Raw genomic sequence first — 17,382 nt, forward strand, 5'->3', positions numbered from 1 at the left:
GGCGTTCAAACGCCATGCCGTCCAACGCAGCCGCGGTAAGTCTTGGATCAGACAGGGTCCCTGTTGCAACATGTCCTGACTGAGAGGCAGAGGCCATGGGTCCTCTGAGAGCATTTCTTGCAGTTACGGGTACCAATCCGGAGCAAAGAATATTGTTCACACTCCTCCGTTTATTACAATTCTCAGCCCTTGGGTCTGAGAGGAAGAGGAGGGAATATATAGACCGACTGGAACACCCACGGTGTTACTAGTGCGACCACAGCTATCGCCTGAGAGTCCCTTGACCCAGCGTAAAGCCTTTTTTATCTTTTTATTGAGGTGGGACGCCATGTAGTCCACCTGAGGCAGTTTCCATCAATTTGCAAAACTGCATGAAGACTTCCTGATGAAGTCACCACTTTCCCGGGTAGAGGTCGTGTCCACTCCCGGAATGAACACTGCTGACAGTGCGCTTACTTGATTCTCCGCCCAGCGAAGAAGTCTGGTGGCTTCTACCCTCGCCACCCTGCTCCTTGTGCCGCCCTGGCGGTTTACATGAGCCCCTGCGGTCTGACTGGATCAGAACCGGTTGGTCGCGAAGCAGGAACTCTACTTGACTTAGGGCGTTGTATATGGCCCTTAGTTCCAGGATATTGATGTGAAGGCAAGTCTGTTGGCTTGACCACAAACCTTGGAATTTTCTTCCCTGTGTAACTGCCCCCCACCCTCGGAGGCTTGCATCCGTGGTCACCAGGACCCAGTCCTGAATGCCGAATCTGCGGCCCTCGAGAAGGTGAGCACTCCGCAGCCACCACAGGAGAGACACCCTGGCCCTGGGGGATAGGGTGATTAACCGATGCATCTGAAGATGTGATCCGGACCACTTGTCCAGTAAGTTCCATTGTCCTTGCATGGAACCAGCCGAAGGGGATGGCCTCGTATGATGCCATCATCCTTCCCAGGACTCGAGTGCAGTGATGCACTGACACCTGTTTTGGTTTTCAATGGATTCCTGACCAGTGTCATGAGCTCCTGAGCTCTCTCTATCGGGAGATAAACCCTCTTCTGGTCTGTGTCTAGGATCATGCCTAGGCGAGGCAGATGAGCTGTAGGAACCAACTGCGACTTCGGATATATAGAATCCAGTCGTGTTGCCGTTTCACTTCCAGAGAAGGTGATACGCTGTCCAGCAACTGCTCTCTTGATCTCGCTTTTATGAGGAGATCATCCAAGTATGTGATAATAGTGACACCTTGCTTCCGCAGGAGCACCATCATATCCGCCATTACCTTGGTGAAATTGGTAATGACAATCCCGTACCGCAATTCTGAGGTACGCCTGATGAGGTGGATAAATGGGGACACGAAGGTATGCATCCCTTATGTCCCGATTCATTTCAGGCTTGCAATGACCGCTCTTAGCGATTCCATCTTGAACCTGAACCTTTTCAGGTATATGTTCAGGGATTTTAATACAATATGGGTCTAACCGAACCGTCTGGTTTCGGGATTATAACATGGTCGAATAATAACACCCTCTTGTTGAAGGAGGGGACCCTTGACCACCACCTGTTGAAGATACAATTTACGAATTGCAGTTAACACTGGCTCCCTCTCTTGGGGGGGAAGCCCGCCGGGTCCTCGGTGAGGGGGCATCTTCTCACAGTCCAGCCTGTATCCCTGCGATACAATTTCTATTGCCCAGGGATCTAACAAGGAGTGAACCCACTTGTGGCTGAATTTACGAAGGCGTGTCCCCACCGGGCCTAGCTCCGCCTGTGGAGCCCCAGCGACATGCGGTGGATTTTTGTAGAGGCCGGGGAGGACTTCTGTTCCTGGGGACTAGCTGTGTTGTACAGCTTCTTTCCTCTGCCCCCGGCTCTGACAAGAAAGGACGCACCTCAGACTTTCTTGTTTCTTTATTCGAAAAGCTGCATTTAATAATGTTGTGCTTTCCTAGGCTGTGCAGGAATATAAGGCAAAATATCAGAATTACCAGCTATAGCTGTGGAGACCAGGCCCGAGAACCTTTCTCCACACAATCCTCAGCCTTCCATATGCCTCTTAAGTCGGCATCATCTGTCCAATGTATATTCTACAGGACATGTCAAGCAGAAATCGACATAGCTTTTGTCTCTAGGACCCAGTATACTCATGTCCCTTTGGGCATGCTTTATAATTATATATCTATCACTTAAGACAGCATCTTAAAATATTTATATGCATACTAGGGTCTCAATCTCTGCTGATAAGGTACCTGTCCACGCTGCCACAGCGCTATAAACCCATGCCGACACAATCGCCGGTCTGGGTAGTATACTAGAATGTGCACACTATCTGCAGGATCCCTGAGAATAGCTAGTGCAAACAGGACACCCAAGGGGAAGATTCTCAACACATCCTGGCCCCAGTGGGGAAAGGATACAGCCTGAGAATTCTCTTGTGGGAAGCTGCCGTCTCTTGTCTGGAGATTCCCGCTCTTTTTCCTCATGAGAGGAGGGAAATTTACCTCAGCATTCTTCCCCTTAACATGTGTACTCTCGTGTCAGGGACAGATGAGTCATCAGTGATATGCAAATCATCTTTTATTCCAATAATCATATATTGAATATCTTTTAGCCCTCTTGGCTGTAACTTTGCATTATCGTAGTCGACAGTGGAGTTAAACTCCGTGTCGATACTTTGTTATTTTGGATAGTGAACATAGAGAGACTCTGAAGGACTCTGTGACATAGGGACAGACCAGGGTAGATTTCCTTTCTGTTCCCTAACCTTTTGTGCAATAATTTTACCTCAGCACTTACACATATCCAAACAGGTGTCAGCGTTGTTGACGGAGACACCCTCCCACACACATATCCGCTCTATCACCTCCTTAGAGGAGCCTTTTACCTCAGACATGTCGACACGCGCGTACCGACACACCACACACACAGGGGATGCTCTATTTGAAGACCGTTCCCCCACCAGGCCCTTTGGAGAGACAGAGAGAGAGTATGCCAGCACACACCACAGCGCTATATAATACAGGGATGTACACTATACTGAGTGATTTTTCCCCTATAGCAGCTTATATACACAGTTTTGCGCCTAAATTTATGTGCCCCCCTCTCTTTTTTACCCTTTGTGTACCAGGATACTGCAGGGGAGAGCCTGGGGAGCTTCCTTCCAGCTGAGCTGTGAAGTGAAAATGGCGCCGGTGTGCTGAGGAAGAAGGCCCGGCCCCCCAGCGGCGGGCTTCTGTCCTTTTATGTACTTTAATGGCGGGGGTTAATGCACATATACAGTTTATCAGACTGTATTATGTGCTTTTCGCCAAGTAAAGTAATCTAATTGCTGCCCAGGCCCCCCCCCCCCAGCGCCCTGCACCCATCAGTGACCGGAGTGTGTGGTGTGCTAAGGGAGCAATGGCGCACAGCTGCAGTGCTGTGCGCTACCTTAATGAAGACTGGAGTCTTCAGCCGCCGATTTTCAACTTCTCTTCGTTCTTCTGGCTCTGCAAGGGGGACGGCGGCGCGGCTCCGGGACCGGACGACCGAGGACTGGGCCTGTGTTTGATCCCTCTGGAGCTAATGGTGTCCAGTAGCCTTAGAAGCCCAAGCTAGCTGCAAGCAGGTAGGTTCGCTTCTCTCCCCTCAGTCCCACGTAGCAGTGAGTCTGTTGCCAGCAGATCTCACTGAAAATAAAAAACCTAACAAATACTTTCTTTTCTAGGAAGCTCAGGAGAGCCCCTAGGGTGCATCCAGCTCTGGCCGGGCACAGATACTAACTGAGGTCTGGAGGAGGGGCATAGAGGGAGGAGCCAGTGCACACCAGATATAGTACCTAATCTTTCTTTTAAGAGTGCCCAGTCTCCTGCGGAGCCCGTCTATACCCCATGGTCCTTACGGAGTACCCAGCATCCACTAGGACGTCAGAGAAATAATAAAACCAACCTGGAAACTGTGATGGTGGCTCCCTCTAACTTGTTGAGAAATTCCCATTATCACCACATTCCAAGCATGGACTATAAAACGAGATAGTAGCGGCTACAAGGGGAGGGAAAGACTGAGGAGCATAAGGACTTTGCATGCACCAAGTGTACATTCTGTGGACAGGTGTGGAAGAGTATCCGGAGCCACTGTATACCATGTTGAAAGCTACTCTCTGGTACAGTCCCCACTGCTTATTTCAGCCATTTTTGCACATTCTTTTATGAATTTTTTTTTATGTATGTTTATGAATGTTTTTATGATTGTTTTACTGGGCAAATAATGTTTTGTGTGTTATAAATGTTTATATGTTAACGTATTACACTATTGTTGCAAATTTTATATATTACATGTGGCTACCATTCACTATGATTATATGGGGTCTGGGACTGAGGGTCGACAGCACAAAGGTCGACACACCTTAGGTCGACACCAATTGGTCGACACACCTTAGGTCGACATGAACAAAAGGTCGACAGGAACAAGGTCGACATGAGTTTTTTATGTTTTTTTGGTGTCGTTTTCTTCGTAGAGTGACCGGGAACCCCAATTAGTGCACCGCTTCGCTCGCTATGCTTCGGGCATGGTGCCTTCGCTTCGCTCGGCACACTTTACCGTTTAAATCGTAGTCCACGTGGATCGTTAAGTATGAAAAGGTTCAAAAAAAGAAAAAAAAATCGTGAAAAACTCATGTCGACCTTTTTCCATGTCGACCTTTTGTCCACGTCGACCTTTTGTCCACGTCGACCTTTTGTCCACGTCGACCTAAGGTGTGTCGACCAATTGGCGTCGACCTTTGTGCTGTCGACCTGGAGTCCGGATACCGATTATATGAACACCATCAAAGGAGAAAATCTATGAACTATTACAGCCCTCCTTATATTAAGGGAAGTACTTCGACTGACCTTTGTGTTTTTCACACTTCCTCACCTCAGAAACACTAGCACCTGAAACCCCCCCACCACATCCTTGTGACTTCACATATTGGTTACTGGGTGAAACCAGAACGAGTGTTTGTAGCAGCTCTGTGTAGAAGCACCATAGGTGCTATCCCCCAACTTTTCTATAGTGCACAGTCAACTCTACATCAGCCCCCTTGTTGGTAAGTTATCATGAGAGATACATTCTTAAAAAAAAACAATAATACAGGGTGATTCAAAAGTCGCCGTACACCCTTTTGTTTCAAAAACTGTGCAGGAAATGGGAAAACTAAATACTCAGTAAGTTATGGGTGAGGTGGGCTATCTTTTAGGATATGTACCGAACATGGGCGCCATCTTGAATCTAAGCCAGTATTCCCATTTTCTGCACAGTTTTGCAACTTTTGAATCACCCTGTACTTCTTTAACACCATTCCAGAAAATTGCTAACTACATTTAATTTTTTGATAAAAAGTGTAAACAGGAAATCTAAACAGAACTAAAGGTAAAAGAAAATACACTCCATATTCGTCTGTAGTGCACTGTGCTTCATAACAGAAGTTGTGAGCAGGAACTTTCTGAGAAACAAGTATATGAATACATCAGAAACAGCAGACTATAGAAATGTCCATAAATATAACCGGTGTAGCCCAATATCAGAGACGTTTTGCTCAATAGTGATTGCATTATAAAAGGTAACCAAAAATTACAAATTGGTGGCCACGGGTTGGGTAAATTACTTACAAGATAAAAAAAAGGATTTTAAATTACCTACTGGTAAATCCTTTTCTCGTAGTCCGTAGAGGATTCTGAGGTCCACATTAGTACCATGGGGTATAGACGGGTCCACTAGGAGCCATGGGCACTTTAAGAGTTTGAGAGTGTGGGCTGGCTCCTCTCTCTATGCCCCTCCTTCCAGACTCAGTCTAGAAACTGTGCCCGAGGAGACGGACAATTTCGAGAGAAGGATTTTACACATACAAGGCAAACCAAGCTAACCAGCTTGAAACCTCAGGAACGGCTGAACAAGATTACTTAACCAAGTAACAAAACAGTACTTAACCAAAAACTAAGCAGTACTGTACTAAGTAACCACTGCAGGATAAAGAAGCACAGGGCCGGCGCCCAGCATCCTCTACGGACTACGAGAAAATTAAAAACCTATTTTCTCTTACGTCCTAGAGGATGCTGGGGTCCACATTAGTACCATGGGGATGTACCAAAGCTTCCAGAACGGGAGGGAGAGCGTGGAGGTTCCTGCAGAACTGATTGACCAAACTTCAGGTCTTTAGTGGCCAAAGTATTAAACTTGTAGAACTTAGCAAACGTGTTCGACCCCAACCAAGTAGCAGTTCAGCAAAGCTGTAAAGCCGAGACACCCCGGGCAGCCACCCAAGAAGAACCCACCTTACGAGTAGAGTGGGCCTTAACAGATGTAGGAGACGGCAATCCTGCCGTAGAATACGAATGCTGGATAGTGAACCTGATCCAGCGAGAGAGAGTCTGCTTAGAAGCAGGACACCCAATTTTCTTGGGATCATACAGGACAGAGTCCAATTTTCTGTGACGAGCAGTCCTCTTCAGATAGATTTTCAGAGACCTTACAACATCCAAGGAATTTTGATGAAATTGAGGAGTCAGTAGCAAGGCACCACAATAGGTTGGTTGATATGAAATGCCGACACAACCTTCGGAAGGAACTGCTGACGCGTTCGGAGCTCAGCTCTATCTTCATGGAAGATCAAGAAGGGCTTTTTCAAGACAAAGCCCCCAACTCCAACACACGTCTAGCAGAAGCTAAGGCCAACCAAGTGACAACCTTCCACGTGAGAAACTTGACCTCAACCTCCGGTAGAGGCTCGAACAAATCCGATTGGAGGACCTGTAACACCACATTAAGATCCCAGGGTGCCGTAGGCAGCACATAGGGAGACTGGATGTGCAGAACCCCTTTCAAGAAAGTCTGAACCTCAGGGAGGGAAGCCAATTGATTCTGGAAGAATCTGGACCTTTACGGATCCCAAACTCAGGCCCATATCCACACAAGCTTGTAGGAAGAGGAGAAACCGTCCCAGTTGAAACTCCACAGTAGGAAACTTCTTGGACTCACACCAAGACACATACTTTTTCCAAATGCGATGGCAATGTTTAGACGTTATTCCTTTCCTAGCCTGTATCAGGGTAGGAATAACCTTGTTCGGTATGCCCTTCCGAGCTAAGATCTGGCGTTCAACCTCCATGCCGTCAAACATTGCCGCGGTAAGTCTTGATAAGCGAACGGCCCCTGCTGCAGCAGGTCCTCCCAAAGAGGAAGAGGCCTCGGCTCTTCCAGTAGTAGATCCATGTACCAAGTCCTTGTTGGCCTGTCCGGAGCAATGAGGATTGCTGGAACTCTTGTTCTCATTATGAGCTTTAGAACTCTTGGAATTAGTGGAAGTGGAGGAAACACGTACACCGACTGGAACACCCACGGAGTTACCAGGGCATCCACCTCCACTGCATGCGCGTCTATTGACCTGGAACAAAACCGCCGAAGCTTCTTGTTAAGATGGGAGGCCATCATATCTAATTGGGGTAGGCCCCAAATATCTGTTACCTCCTTGAACACCTCCGGATGGAGGCCCCACTCCCCTGGGTGGAGATCGCGTCTGCTGAGGAAGTCTGCTTCCCAGTTGACTACTCCCGGAATGAAGATTGCTGACAGCGCCACTGCGTGTTTTTCCGCCAAGAGGATGATTTTTGTCACCTCTGACATTGCAGTTTTGCTCTTCGTTCCGCCTTGTCGGTTTATGTAGGCCACCGTTGTTACATTGTCCGACTGAACTTGAATGACCTGATCTTTCAGAAGATGTGCCGCTTACAGAAGACCGTTGTACGCGGCTTTTAGTTTCAGTATGTTTATTGGAAGACTGGATTTCAGGATTGACCACCTTCCTTGGAAGGTTTCCCCTTGAGTGACTGTGCCCCAGCCCCGGAGACTTGCATCCGTGGTTAGAAGCTTACAGTCTTGAATCCCGAACCTGCGGTCCTCCAGAAGGTGAGGCATTTGTAGCCACCAGAGGAGTGAAATCCTTGCATTCGGCGACAGACGTATCCTCAGGTGCATCTGTAGATAAGAACCCAACCACTTGTCTAGGAGATCCAATTGGAAGTATCGAGCATGAAACCTTCTGAACTGCAGAGCCTCGTAAGAAGCAACCATCTTCCCCAGAAGACGAATGCACTGATGGAGCGATACCCGGGCTGGCTTCAGGACATCCTGGACCATTGATTGTATCACCAACGCCTTCTCCACCAGTAGAAACACCCTCTGCACTTCTGTGTCGAGAATCATCCTCAGGAAAGACAATCTCCTTGTCGGCTCCAAATGGGACTTTGGAAGGTTCAGGATCCAACCATGGACCCTGAGCAGACGAGTCGTGAGAGCAATGGACTGCAACAGCTTCTCCCTGGATGACGCCTTTATCAGCAGATCATCCAGGTATGGAATGATGTTCACCTCCTGTCTGCGGAGAACCATCATCTCTGCCATCACCTTGGTGAACAGCCTCGGTGCCGTGGAGAGACCAAATGGTAGCGCCTGAAACTGATAGTGACTGTCTAACAGTGCAAATATGAGATAAGCCTGGTGCGGAGGCCAAATCGGAATGTGGAGATACGCATCCTTGCTATCTAGGGATGCCAGAAACTCCCCCTCCTCCAGACCTGAGATCACCGCCCTCAGAGACTCCATTTTGAATTTGAACTCCCTTAGATAAGGGTTTAACGATTTCAAGTTCAAAATTGGCCTGACCGAACCATCCGGTTTCGGTACCACAAAAAGGTTTGAATAGTAACCCACGTTGTGCATATGAGGTGGAACTGGGACAATGACCTCTGACTTTTCCAATTTCTGGATAGTTTCCAATAGGACAGTTCTGTCTATCAGTAAAGCTGGCAAGCCTGATTTGAAGAATCGGTGAGGTGGGGTTTCTTGAAACTCCAGTCTGTACACCTGGGATACAATATCCTGTTCCCAGGGATCCAGGCCGGACGACACCCAGACGTGTTGAAACGTCTGAGTCTCGCCCCCACGAGCCCGTCCTCCAGGCTGCGTGGTCCACCGTCATGCTGAGGATTTTGAGGAATCAGAAGCAGATGAAGAAAAAGGTTTATTTGTAGAAGGCGTAGCTGAGGGAAGAAATGGTGACTTACTCGAGGTTGCCGTGGAAATCCACACATCCAACGCTTCCCCAAATAGAGCCTGATGTGTGTAGGGTAGGTTCTCCGCACTTCTCTTGGATTCCGCGTCTGCAGACCAATGGCGTAGCCAGAGTCCCCTGCGAGCTGAGACAGACATGGACGATATCCTTGCAGTCAGCGTACCCAGGTCCTTCATGGATTCAACCATGAATCCCGCAGAATCCTGTATGTTATGTAAAAATAATTCAATGTCACTTCTATCCATTGAATCCAAATCCTCTAGTAATGTGCCTGACCACTTCACTATAGCTTTCGAGATCCATGCGCAGGCAATAGTAGGTCTCAGCGCCACCCCTGAAGCAGTGTATATGGATTTGAGCGTAGTGTCAATCTTACGATCAGCCGGTTCTTTTAATGCGGTAGATCCAGGGACAGGTAAAACCACTTTTTTTTTTTAGACAGTCTGGAAACAGATGCGTCAACTATGGGTGGGTTTTCCCATTTCTTCCTATCTTCCTCAGGAAAGGGAAAAGCAATCAGAATCCTTTTTGGAATCTGGAATTTTTTCTCAGGGTTTTCCCAGGACTTTTCAAATAAAGAGTTTAATTCTTTAGACGCAGGGAAGGTTAGCGAGGCTTTCTTATTGTCTGTGAAGTAAGCCTCCTCAACCTGCTCAGGTGTTGTGTCAGTAATATTTAACACATCTCTAATGGCCTCAATCATTAGCTGCAACCCTTTTGCCAGGGATGCCGCCCCCCTCCGCACATCCCCATCACCGTCTGCCGTGTCAGAGTCGGTATCCGTGTCATCTTGCATAATCTGGGCAAGTGCACGTTTCTGTGTGTATATGTTTGGAGATTTTGAAGGAATAAGGACAGAACCTGACCAAACTGCCATAGACTTCTTTAAAACCTGAGTTTCAGTCTCAGTATGAGCTACCCTAGTAGAGATCTGTGAGATCATACCCTTAATAGAGGTTAACGACTCAGGCTCATTAATGGGGATCTGAGACAATACATTACATTCCTGTGCACATGGAATGGATTTCTCCTGAGAGGAAATGTCCTCTGCAGCATAAGACACAGAGTCCCTAGACATGGCTATGTGAGATAACAAACACCAACACACACACAGGGAAATGTCAGACACAGTTTCCCCCCAAGTATGCCACAGAGAGTGGAGTCAACCCACACACAGCGCTTCCCCAGATAGATATAATACCACTACCCAGCGCATACTGTGTACCTTAATAGGCTACACAGTATTTACACAGGCCCCCACCCCCTTCTACAACCCCCTGGTACTGTACAGGATAGCTGGAGTTGCTTGGAAGGTCAGTGTCTCTGTTAGGATCTGCAGGTAGGAAAATGGCGCTGAACGCTGCTGGGTCCGCTCTGAGGAGAAGCTCCGCCCCATGAACATGGCGCTGCTTCCCGCTCTTCAGATCTTTATACTGGCCTGAGGATTGTTGCTGGCAGTGTAACGGAGGTCCCTGACAGGCTTGTGACCAGTGTAGGGTATAGGCGCTGGCTCAGGGCGCCCCTCACAGCGCCGCACCATGTACCACCGAGCCTCCGGAGCGCAGTTAGTATTGTGCTCCCACCCTGTTGCCGCCATCTTCACACCGGCTCCCCGCTTGCCAGGGGGGGCGGTGACTCAGTCATCACCTAAATCTTCTGGCTCTGTAAGGGGGTGGCGGCATGCTGCGGGAGTGAGCGGTTGCCTGGGCGGCTACCTATCATCACCCTCAGGAGCTGGTGCCAGCAGCCTCCCTGTGCCTAACTAACTCTTAGAAAAATAATAAAACTAAACAAGCTCTAGGAGCTTCCCTAGCTGTGACCAGCTCCTCCGGGCACATTTTCTAAACTGAGTCTGGTAGGAGGGACATAGAGGGAGGAGCCAGCCCACACTCTCAAACTCTTAAAGTGCCAATGGCTCCTAGTGGACCGTCTATACCCCATGGTACTAATGTGGACCCCAGCATCCTCTAGGACGTAAGAGAAATTTAGACAATCAAAACAGATACCATAATGCTGACAGGTACAATATTTCCACAACAAAAATGTCGACATGCACTATATATTGACAATAAATATGTAGACTGTCAAAATGTCGACACGTACATCATGTAGACATGGACACCAAGTTGGACTGGCTTGCCGGGAAGACAGTGGAATCCCACTGGTCTCCACTGCCTCAAAGCCCCACCTTTTATCAATACAAGGCAGGGCCTAGACCATCCAATCAAGTCCCACAATGGCCAGTGGCAGCGTCTGGTAGCAGCACAGGATCCTACTATTAAGTAATACAGTAATGAGGACCTCAATCTTTCTGTGTTGGGCCTCAGGTGTGTGGAGTACAATGGGGGTGGTCTGCATTTGGAACACGGGATTTCAATAACCCGTTACAGTGGAATTCACCCAAAGACAGCACTGGTGAGTTCATGGAACCTTATCTGATGTAAGGAAGCTCTGAAGCAGTGCGTGCTCTGTATACAGTGGTCAGTTCAGTTGCAGCAGTACAGGGAACATCAACATCAATTGCCGGTTGGTGAAGTAGTGATCTATTAATCAGGTGCAGTGCAGTGGTCAGTCCGATAACCATTACAGCAGTGCAGGCAGCAGCATTTGAGGATGTAGTAGACTCATTAGGATGGAGGAGGGTACAGTGTTTGCTGACTCCTGAAGATGTCTTTCTTGAAGAAATGAACACTTGTTGAGCAGAGATAGTTGTTATGTATGAGGATCATGTGTATCTTTCCTGGGGCTATGGATCAATGGGTTGACCTGGATAGGGTCGACAGTCACTAGGTCAACATGGACATGGTCAACAAGGGAAACAGGTCGACACATGAAAAGGTCAACATAAGATTTTTTTAAATGTTTTTGGTGTCATTTTTTGCGTAACATGACAAGGAACCTCAATTAGTGCACCGTGTCCTCTTGCATAGCTCAATTCACTCGCTATACTGCGGGCAAGGTGCCTTGCTCCGCTACTGCTGTGCTCAGCACAGGTTACAACTCCCAATCGTAGTCCACGTGGATGGCAAAGTATGAAAAAGTTAAAAATAAAAATTGTAAAAAAGGCATGTCGACCTGTCTCATGTTGACCTTTTCCCCATGTCGACCAAATAGAGGTCGACCCAAGTACTGTTGACCCACCATCCGTATACCCTTTCCAGGCAGTATATGTCCATGGTGCATACAGCAGTAACGGCAAATGCCTAGTGTCACTCTTAGGAGGTCACCCCCAGGCGCACCTGCCCAGCATAGACTATATTATGTCGCAACAGATTGTATCACCAAAAATGATTTAGCGACTAACAGCAGTTTCTCTGACATGAGTGACAGTAACAGTGTTACTCTTTAATCCACAACTGTAAGCTGAGGGTGCGTGGAACAGAATGCACTGTAGATTATTCAGGCATGAATATATCTGTATGGAACACGTTACATTCTCTGTTTTACGAGGCAATCACACAGAGCGCCACACTGTGTTCCCTTCCTCACAATTGTGCTTATTCATATGAAACATTCTGGGCAGGATTCTCAGTCGGATGCAGCTGTCCTTGCATCTTTTGCTGCAGTTGCATCTGCAACTCTACGCCAATGCTGCCTTTTCCCTGGTGTACAGCCGTGCGTCCAAATATGCAAGGGCTGACCAATTATAAGTTTAACACCAAAAGGCTGACAATCATAATCGTTAAAGTTATGGCAGGGGACCCCACACTATGTGTCTCCCTACTATAGCGTTACCCCCACCCCCATGGTACAGCACGGTGCTGGTTGTTGGAAAAGAGGAGACGCCACGCCGTTTTTTTTCCTCGCTTTTCCAATACCGGTCCAGGCTGAGAGGGGCCTAGTTATGGATTTGGGAGGGGGTCATTTTTTTTTTTTTTTAACTACTTAGCTGCTCCTAGGCAGTACTATTGCCGGCTTTTAGTGTCACAGCCGCAGGCTGGCTTTTAGAAGTCGCCACCTAGTTATTTTCTTATGACTGTTGACATTCCAGATCCCTAGCCAAATATTTTACCAAGTAGCGTTACAGCTTTAGGTCCTGGTTACTACTAAAGGTTAACTTTACAGCGTCCTTAACATTAGGTTCACTTAATAACAATTACTAAACAAATTAGATTAGTATGAATATTTCTTAAAAATACTGGCAAATTTACAATATCCAGACAACAACCGCAATTACCTATTCATACATCTGGATAGTTTTAAAAGACAGGTCTTAGCTTTTTGAAAGTATCATCAATGAGCAGTTCCAATTTAATGGAAACATAATTCATTTAAAGATGGTCTCTTGAAGCCACTTGTCCGAAACTATTACTTGAGGCTCTCCACCTAATTCTGTTTAGTCAGAGTTGACTCAAGTCTAATTCACTACTTATTTGGATACTGTGCATAAAGGACAGACACACAGGGAATTACTGTTTATTAAAAGTGTAATAAAAGTTTGTACAAAATGGAGAACGATTGGCTAAATGAACTATGACTTAATATTCCCATTGTCATCCACACTTAGAAGATGCAGTGGATTTGGGGGCCAATGTACAGATGTAGCCATGCTAATCTTACTGCGATGCAGCATGCTGCAACACGGCTTGCTGCACTGCATGCCAGGCTGCGACTATTCATGGTATACAGTACCGGGAAAACATTACACTATCAAATTAAAAAAAGAGACAAAGGCACCAATGAGAATCACAGAAGTCAGAATGAGTCACAACTGTCTCAACATATTCAAAGACCTAAGTTTATGTTTTATATACGTGACTTAGTGTACTGTGTACATGATCAATGCTGTGAGAAAACACATGCAATTAACATTCTGTTGCATAACCTGAGTAGCAATAAGTAAAGGTTCAACTTTTAGTCATATGACAAAATAAACACAGGAAGATGCACAATACTCACCTGTAATATTCTGCAAGAAGAGGAGGGGAATGTTTCTTTGACAGCACAACTGAATGAAATGCGTGCCCTGTAAATAAAATACAAACAAAATGGCTGTCCTGTTTCAATAGGAGCCCCCTGCACACATAATCTATTGAAGATGTTAAGTGATTACTGTATTCCTATAAGTAAATGCTTGGGATCTCCATCTGACAACCTTTCAACTTACTGTGCTAGTGTTTGGATAACTTTGCCTACAGAAAACATGTTGCTCATTAGCTCCCTTTCTGACAACTTAATACAGATGAAGCAACTTTTTTGGGGGCTTAAAAGTCACTGCTTGGCGATGCCAAACAAGCACTGCTGAAGGCATTACATTTGCCTCCTGTAACAAACAATGGCCCTCATTCTGAGTTGATCGCAGCAGCAAGAAAGTTAGCAATTGGGCAAAACCATGTGCACTGCAGGGGAAGCAGATATATCATGTGCAGAGAGAGTTAGATTTGGGTGGGTTATTTTGTTTCTGTGCAGGGTAAATACTGGCTGCTTTATTTTTACACTGCAAATTAGATTGCAGATTGAACACACCCCACCCAAATCTAACTCTCTCTACACATGTTATATCTACCCCTCCTGCAGTGCACATGGTTTTGCCCAATTGCTAACTTTCTTGCTGCTGCGATCAACTCAGAATGAGGGCCAATATGACTACTCACACTTGTGTGTTAATTTAAACACAGATACAAAGAAGGGGCGCTCTGTGCAGAGTAGGCATGCCTGCTCATGTGACTTGCTGACATCACAGAGAATGGACAAATACAGTAAAATATAGTGACAGTTCCCTTTAAATCAAAGCAACAAACAATGGACAGAAAATGTTTATATTGTCCATGTTGCATATACATACATGTAAATATCAACTTCTATAAATGTCTATATAAATAGTAAGTTCTAATAATTAAAGTCCAAATGTCATCATTGCAATAGGAAACTGGTCTAACATAAAAAATGCACCTACTGTACTACTAGAGCATGTTGTGATGTTGAAATTATAAATAGACAAAAAGCCTTATAACGTTAACTTTAAACGACTTCGTTAGTAGTAATACGTACATATCTGATTTTCTCCCACCTCACTACCCTCTAATTAATTTCTCACCAACAGCGTAAGTACCCTTGTCTGTTACTCACGTCTAACTCACCAGTAATTCCCTCTACAGTTTTCATTCTGCACCTACCCCATCAGAACTCCCGTACCCAACATTCTGTTCACAGCAAGGTGTGTCATGCCTGAGGCCCCCTCTACCAGCGACTTGTATATGAGGTAAGAAACAGCAGTGGGTGGGATGGGTGACAGCTCGTTAGATCTGATAACTATATATATTCCTTCATCCACTGGTTTCCAAAACTGTTTGTTACAACATATTGCATTAAATCTGTAAATATGCTTAATACTGTTTTGTGCTGTTTATACTCATTTAAAGATGACAGTAAGAGTGATGTTTTATGTGACTTTATATGTATCTATTAATGAGTAACTAGTATTTCTCTTATTGTAAAACATATACCGTGATCTGTGGCATTTTTTATGTTGGAAGTTGTACAAAGATTAAAGTGAAGTCAGCTGCTAGTCCCAGCTGTAAGAATTTGGTGAGACAATATTTAATTTTATTTCAAAATAGGTGCACTATTTTAATAGACCTGTCCGATATAACTCTCTAGTGGCAAATAGAATCTTCAGGAAAAGGGCACATACATATACAGTATGTTGTATAAGTTTCAGTGGGTGCGTGGCACAGCTGTTCAATGAATGAAGCAGCACAATAAGTAGGGTGACGCAACAGCACATTCTTATACTGCTTTGTCATATACTATTTCTCATCTAAGGGCTTGTTTTGTAAAAGGCCTCTAGAGCTGCCCAGAATCCTTGAGAATTGTGCCATGGCAATGAATGCAGAATTTTTCAGAATAACACTGAAAAGGTAAATCATTTAAATTCAAATAAACCAATTGTACATGTTTCTCAGACCAAGATAACTACATGAGAATTTAAATGAACTACTAAAAAGAACCAGTTTATTTTAGATGCACAGGTCAAACCCTTAGCCCAGTTATCATGGTGACCTCCTGTTTCAAGGTGTACCTACCACCATATAAATTTCCTTTAACCAAATGAAGCTGGTATCCAGATGGAAGATAGACTGTAAAGAAACAGCCAGTAGGTCGACACCAGATGGACAACAGGGTTAAAAGGTTAACAGTTAAATGATCAACAGAGTCAAAAGGTCGACGTGCAAATGGTCAATACAGAAAAGGTTGACACAAAAATCAGTGAGAGCAGTCAAAGGAATTACAGACTATGCAGAGTTAGACGTAAGCGTGCAATTTCCAGTATTTGGGCTATAGATCTACACTAAAAAGGTATACAGTTAATAGGTCAATGGACTATGATTGGGAAAAGCAACCTTGCCTGAAGCCTGGCGAGCAAAGTTTGTTTGTGGCAAAAAAGTGACAAAACACCCCTCCTCCCCCCCCCCCTCCAAAAAAAAAAAAGCTAAACAACCCTTGAAGTCACGCCACGCCACGCCACGGCGGGACTCAGTAGTCAGTAGCGCCAAGTGTATTTTTTTGCATTTATTCCACGAAAATGCGTCTTCGACACAGCTTCTGTTGTGTAAAATGATATGCAGCATGCCTATATTCTGTGTGTAATTGCAGCTCTATCTGAATCCGAAATGCCACGTTATAGTGTTCTCCATGAAAACACTGTAGCACAGCATTTTTTATGCAAATTCAGTCGCATTCACACACAGAATATATCATTTTAATCAACAGAAGCTGCTTGTGCGTCCTATCAAATTACTTAACGCAAAAAAAGACACTCAACGCTACTTAGTCACACGGCACTCACATGTTATGTGTAATGCGACTTGTAGCGCACGGAGAAAAGATGTAGAGTAAGAGGACACATCTGTAGATCTAATAATCCACACCCATAATTTCTGCCTAGTATAGGGTAGGTGCACGTATGCACTGATGATGTTAATGACGTATAGCAAATCAAGTGTACATATAGGAGCTGATTGGCTGATACTTTATCTCCATCCAATTTCTCTGTCTCCAAGGCTTATTAAACAGACCCCTATGTCTGCTACCCCTCTGTCTTCAGAACTGTGCTGTCCATCCATGTGTTCAGATGGTGGAGCTGCTCAAAGTTGAGAATATATATTACACTCCATCCTAGCTTAATAGGCATATTTGCATTGCTGTGACCATTTCTATCGCCTTATGATACAAAAAGAATATGGTATAACTTAGGGGTGGAATGGTGCACAATATGATGTTTCAGGAGGTATGACGGCCATATTAAGTCCTATATATTAATGTTATATGTAGTACAGTGAGAGTCTTGCAGAGAATTAGATGGCCAGGT

The 17,382-nt window shown here is 45.5% G+C and overlaps 1 protein-coding gene across 1 annotated transcript in view; it reads right to left on the reverse strand.

Annotated features, from left to right (window-relative positions):
- MCCC2 (methylcrotonyl-CoA carboxylase subunit 2) overlaps window positions 1–17,382 on the reverse strand; it is a 137,853-nt gene that overhangs the window by 21,521 nt on the left and 98,950 nt on the right. The window contains exon 13 of the mRNA XM_063963884.1: window positions 13,971–14,037. Within this exon, the coding sequence (XP_063819954.1) occupies window positions 13,971–14,037 (67 nt within the window). The remainder of the gene's footprint in view (window positions 1–13,970; window positions 14,038–17,382) is intronic.

The sequence above is a fragment of the Pseudophryne corroboree genome, chromosome 1, assembly GCF_028390025.1.
Source record: "Pseudophryne corroboree isolate aPseCor3 chromosome 1, aPseCor3.hap2, whole genome shotgun sequence".
Taxonomy (NCBI): domain Eukaryota; kingdom Metazoa; phylum Chordata; class Amphibia; order Anura; family Myobatrachidae; genus Pseudophryne; species Pseudophryne corroboree.